General features: G+C 44.5%; 2 protein-coding genes across 2 annotated transcripts in view; one reads left to right on the forward strand and one right to left on the reverse strand.

Moving 5' to 3' along the window:
* kcnj9 (potassium inwardly rectifying channel subfamily J member 9) overlaps nt 1–4,295 on the reverse strand; it is an 11,905-nt gene extending 7,610 nt beyond the window's left edge. Inside the window, exons 1-3 of the mRNA XM_035670608.1 lie at nt 3,743–4,295; nt 2,560–2,966; nt 403–616 (exon numbers count right to left, since the gene is read on the reverse strand). Coding sequence (XP_035526501.1) covers nt 403–616; nt 2,560–2,854 — 509 coding nt within the window. The 5' untranslated portion in view covers nt 2,855–2,966; nt 3,743–4,295. The remainder of the gene's footprint in view (nt 1–402; nt 617–2,559; nt 2,967–3,742) is intronic.
* A 420-nt stretch (nt 4,296–4,715) lies between these two features.
* The window catches only part of eif3f (eukaryotic translation initiation factor 3, subunit F), a 3,507-nt gene continuing 2,943 nt past the window's right edge, over nt 4,716–5,279 (forward strand). Inside the window, exon 1 of the mRNA XM_035670603.1 lies at nt 4,716–4,871. Within this exon, the coding sequence (XP_035526496.1) occupies nt 4,760–4,871 (112 nt within the window). The 5' untranslated portion in view covers nt 4,716–4,759. The remainder of the gene's footprint in view (nt 4,872–5,279) is intronic.

A 5,279-nucleotide genomic window follows, 5' to 3' on the forward strand; every position in this document is an offset into this window, starting at 1 on the left:
TTAGCACAAAGACTGGAAACAGGTGGAAACAGCTAGCCTGGGCCTGTCCAGAGGTAAAAGAAATATGTAGCACCTCTAAAGCACACTAATGTTACACTTCAGTTACACATACAGATGTGAGAGTGTCAATCTTCCCATCAACCTCTTGGCAAGCTAGAAAAAAAGCACATTCCTCTAAATGTCAAACAATTCCTTCAAGGAGGAGGAGGAAAGACGAAAGCACACAGCTAAGGAAAACCATGTTCTTGGTAATAATACACATGTAACAATGTCTGAAAGTGTATCAGTCAAATACTCAAACATTACAGTTTAAGCAGAAAGAAATAAAAGACTCCTCTACTCTAGGCCTGAAGAGATATAAATTAATAAACTTGTTCCACCCCCTTTGCTCAACAATCTTACCTACAGTAGGCTATGAGGTACCAGATGGCCCCGAAGAAGAGCCATGTCACAGCGTAGGCCATGACGAAGACGAAGAGCGAGCAGCGCCAGTTGAGGTCCACCAGCGTGGTGAAGATGTCGGTCAGGTAGCGGTAAGTCTCCCGCATGTTACCGTGCTGCACATTGCAGCGACCGTTCTTCTCCACGTAGCGCTGTCTCTTACGCCGAGCCCGGGCTGGTGAAGAGAAGGGGTGATGGGGTATCATGTGGAGAGAGCAGAGAGAAGAGAGGAGAAGCGACACAAATTGGTTACAGAAGTTTGAGTTAGAAATATAGAAATATGCAAGAGCTGGAACAAACATTCAGCTCCAGTTTTGGTCCTTTTCCATGCTTGAAACGAGGTGAAGACGAGTTGGTAACACTTTATTTGGATTGTCCGCCTACAGATAGTTATTTAGTATTTGTAACATTTGCTTTGTCTGTAGATTTTTAACAGATAGTCTATAAAGTATATAAGTATATGTAACAGTTCATGAACATACCCTAACCATACCCTAACCAAGACAGTTGAATCTCAATTAATAAGCTGCTGAAATGTTACAAATATAAACTATCTGTAGGCGGATGATCCAAATAAAGTGTAACAGACGAGTCTTCACAGCCGTCTTAGTTTCATAACCCTAACTTCCAAGAAACCCCTTCAAAAACCCCTGAGACAACTCCAGAAAGCAATACAGGGCTGCCTCTTAAATTTTCTGAAAGGTTTTGCTCTTTGAAGATACAATTCTGACTGCAGTCAGAGGATGCAAGTTGAATAAAGGCACGTTGAGAGACTGGAGGATAAACACAGGAAGGTGCCAGGGGACAAAACTGCGTAGAGATGCAGTGTGGCTCAGAGGAAAAATCAGGCTGGTGAAGAAGGGATTACAGAAATGAAATCAGACAGGTGAGGAAAAGAGAGGAGATGAAGTGCGACAGGACAACATCATCAAACACTCTGAGAAGAAAAGCTACAATATTGGGCTTTAGTTACTGTACAACCCTAAAGGCAACTGATGATATTTTTAATGTAAAGAGCCCTTTTTTTACTGAGCATGCAACCATTGCATGCATTTCTCACTGTGTGTTGATATTTTGGAGCAAATTAGTGGCTCTGCTTTGAGAAAGTGACACCACACTGTAGCTTAAAGCGACAGTTCACCTTCAAAAATCCATGTTTTTTCCTCTTATCTACTATTTATTCATCAAGATTGTTTTGGCGTGAGTTGCAGACTTTGAAGAGATCTGTGCCTTCTCTTTAATATAATGGAACCAGATTGAAATCATGACCCGGCTACTCAAGATATTCCACAGACCTTACTTGTTGTGAGCAGTTTCATCTAGGAGCTATTTTCTCTCTGCCAAACTAAACCTACCAACCATATTATCACGCAGAAAGAAGCGTGCATTTTATGAGCTCGCTAACGTTAGAGCTCAGGAGGACACCAATAATGTTTACATCCTCGTCCATGAGTAGGTGCACAGTTCTGTGTGGTGATACGAAGGAAAATAGTTCCAAATATCTCCTTTGAGAAAGACAAGCCGAGTGCCATCTGGTTTCATTATATTCAAGAGAAGGCAGACATCTATAGAGCCAATACATCCAAAACTCTGCAACTACCACCAAAACAATCTAGAAGGATAAATAGCACTACAGGTAAGAGGGGAAATGTGGATTTTTTGATCGTCACACAAAAACAATGAATGTCCAATTCAGTTAACAGTGTTTTAGGGTTTTAGGGTTGGTTCTTCCTTTCACAGAGATGTACAGCGAAGAGGAGGGAAACCAGAGCGAACGAAGAGTTGAGCTGCTGGAGAAGCTTAATGAATGAAAAATGTGCAAGACTGTCAAAATCGCTGAGGGGTGAAGCACTGCAGCGTGGTGCAAATTAGAGTAGATTCACAACTATGTAAAAGAGGTGGGGAGGAGAAGGGGGTTCAGTCAATACACAGTATATGTGTGTGTGTGTGTGTGGAGGGGAGGGAGAAAACGCTGATCTCTCCAGAGTCAGTGAACAGCTGCCCATCTCTGGAGGAGCTAAACGAATCAGTAATAACGACCTCGCAAGCTTTATTCAGTTTTCTCCATGCTTTAATGAAGTGAATAGAACACATTTATTTCATCACAGAGTCACTCACCCCACCCGAATCGCCCCCTCTCCCTCTCCTGAACGATCTTCTTCCTGGGTTGATTGGCTGTGGCCTCCCGCTCGGCCAGCTTGTTCTGGAACGACCTCTTGACCTTGACCAAGGGTGGAGGGGACGGTGCCGTCTCGGTGGTGACGACGTGGCCCAGCTCCTCCGATAGGTTGAAGACTCCGGTGGAGGCGGTGGCCTCGGCGGCCACCTCCACTTGTTCACCTTCCCCCTTCTCCTCCACGGGGAGCGAGAGGGAGTCGGGGCGGGTGGGGAAGACCGAGTTCTCCAGCGCCATGGTGCTTGTGTGTGTGTGTGTGTCAGGTGTATTAGCGTGTTATTGATATCCTCCCTATGGCAGACTCTGTCCAGTGGCTATTGATTGGACCATTTGTTTGCTTGACTGAAGCCTGGAAAACAGGAGAAGCACACAATGATCTGTGACAGTAATTCACTGACAAATGATTTGTTTTTAAAGAAATAGGACCTCAGGAGCGATTCAGCACGTCTGTCCCTTTCATTTCTGTCAACTTCTACATTAATAACAAGGCCTGGAGGTTCTGTGTTGCTTGACGTACAGATTCGACGTTGCCTGTTTCATCATTTCATGCCTTTTAAAGGCAGAAAACGCAAAACGGAGGAAGGAAATCACAATATTTAAGGTTGATCTTACATAGTTTTGTAAGTATGTGGCTCTCTTTCTGTGAAATCCTGGAGCACAGTGTGACATACGCACTTTAGGGCCACTTCAGTGTTTTGCATGTTTCATAAAGTGCTTTGGGGTATGTGTGTGTGTGTGTGTGTGAGTGTGTTGTATAAGTGCACATCTGCTGCTATATTAAATGTGGTGAATTTATGCTACAGGCCTGCTGATATTTCTTACATAAGTCCCATATAAGTACCTAGAAACTGTGGACAGTGAGAGTCCCTGAAAGATGTGCACAGTAAAATGGAGTCCTAGTTGCTCCTGTAGCCTTTGGATGATGTGCGTCCATTTGGACAATTGGCGGATGGACGCAAGAGGAGACCGATGGTGACAATCAAGATGACGCACTACGCCTGATGAATGGATCAGATATAGGCTCTATTAAAGGGCGTCTGTTAGCCAGCCAATGGGCTACAGAAACCGAGAGGCTAAGCTCAGTGGATTTAATGTCAGACAGCTAGGAATGGACAGAAACCTTACCTGCTCAGTGTAAGCAACTTGTAGATGTGTAAGAGCTCGGATCGGGCAGATGTTTTATCATAAGAAGAAGGAAAATCGGGTCCAAGAACGAACCGCGATTGGCTCAATGACACCCATTTCTGGTGTTTACCAGCGACGCAGCATCAGTCCACTCCTGCTCGCTTCTCCAGGAAAAAAAAAAACAAAGACCACCACGATCCGACCTCGGCATTTACACTCAGTGATAATAAAAAAAAAGAAGCGATCATCCGCGGCTCAGTGATCGAGCATAAAAATTAAAATGAAAAGAAAAAAGCGCCCGGCGAAAACAAGTTCAAGCGATCACGGCGCTTGGAGAACATGTGACGGGCAGTGGTCGTGCGAAATGGTGGCAACAGGATAACCCGGGTGAACGGAGAGCTCCATCCTCTGTGCATCTGAGGGAGTCGGTCAGGTGTGGAGCCAGTGAGCGGCGGAGGATGCGGTCATCAGCCCAGCCCCTATCAACCCCTGCCCGCCTGCCTCAGACGCTCCACATCTCCACTACAGAGGACAGACAGTCCCTCTCAGCTGACTGGCAGACCCCCCCTCTTTAAAATCTGCACACAGCTCGGGAGATGAGCAAAATGCTAAAGGCCTTTTTTTTTTTTTTTAATGACGCAATTACAGTGTAATGACATAAGCATCTCATATTTTTTTTATGTTTTGTAGTGTAAAATTACCGATGGCATAACAACAATATAGCTTATTTAGTATTTCTAAATAAATGCGATGAATTTATGTGACTTTTTTCAGCTCCTCTACAATTAAATTATAATACGACTCCTTTAAAAAAAAAAAACTTAATAAAATAACAACTTATTCACTATTAAAGCAACTGGTGCAGACATCATGCAGTCACTACATTGTCTCATCAATCGTATCAGTGTCTCCTTCATAATTACCCTGGTACTCATTAGCTGCTATGCGGCCGCCGGCCTCTAGGTGGCGGTATATGTGTCCACCGACGCCGGTGAGCAATCCTCCTTTTCCCCCAAGATGTCGGTGTACGGGCCCGTGGTGAAAATTCACCCCGTCGTTCTCGCTTCAATCTGCGACTCTTACGAGCGGAGAAACGAGGGAGCGAGTCGTGTGATCGGCACCTTGTTGGGTAAGCAGAAACCCGTCGTGTTTGCCCGTCTGGTGAGCCGCCTTCCCCCGGGAGGGAGGAAGGGAAGGAGGGGGGAGACAACCGGGCTAACTTTAGCTCACCTGCTAACGCATGCTGGCTCGACTCAATCCACATCTTCCTCTTTTTCTGCTCCCTTTTAGTCTTTTTCTGCTCCGTTTTAGTCTCTTTCTGCTCCGTTTTGTGCTCCAACGACACGCAACTAGTGGATTTACACGTTGTTATTCGTGTTGAAGTTAGTTCGCGGTGGTTTTTAGCCTCTAGATATCAATGCGAGCGGCCAGCTGACTAATAATAATAATGTGCGGGCAGTGCTTTTTATTTATTTTATTTATTTTATTTATTTTATTTATTTTATTTATTTTATTTATTTTATTCTATTTTATTTCT

The sequence above is a fragment of the Morone saxatilis genome, unplaced genomic scaffold (assembly GCF_004916995.1).
Source record: "Morone saxatilis isolate NCDOM2014 unplaced genomic scaffold, NCSU_SB_2.0 Contig23, whole genome shotgun sequence".
Lineage (NCBI taxonomy): Eukaryota > Metazoa > Chordata > Actinopteri > Moronidae > Morone > Morone saxatilis.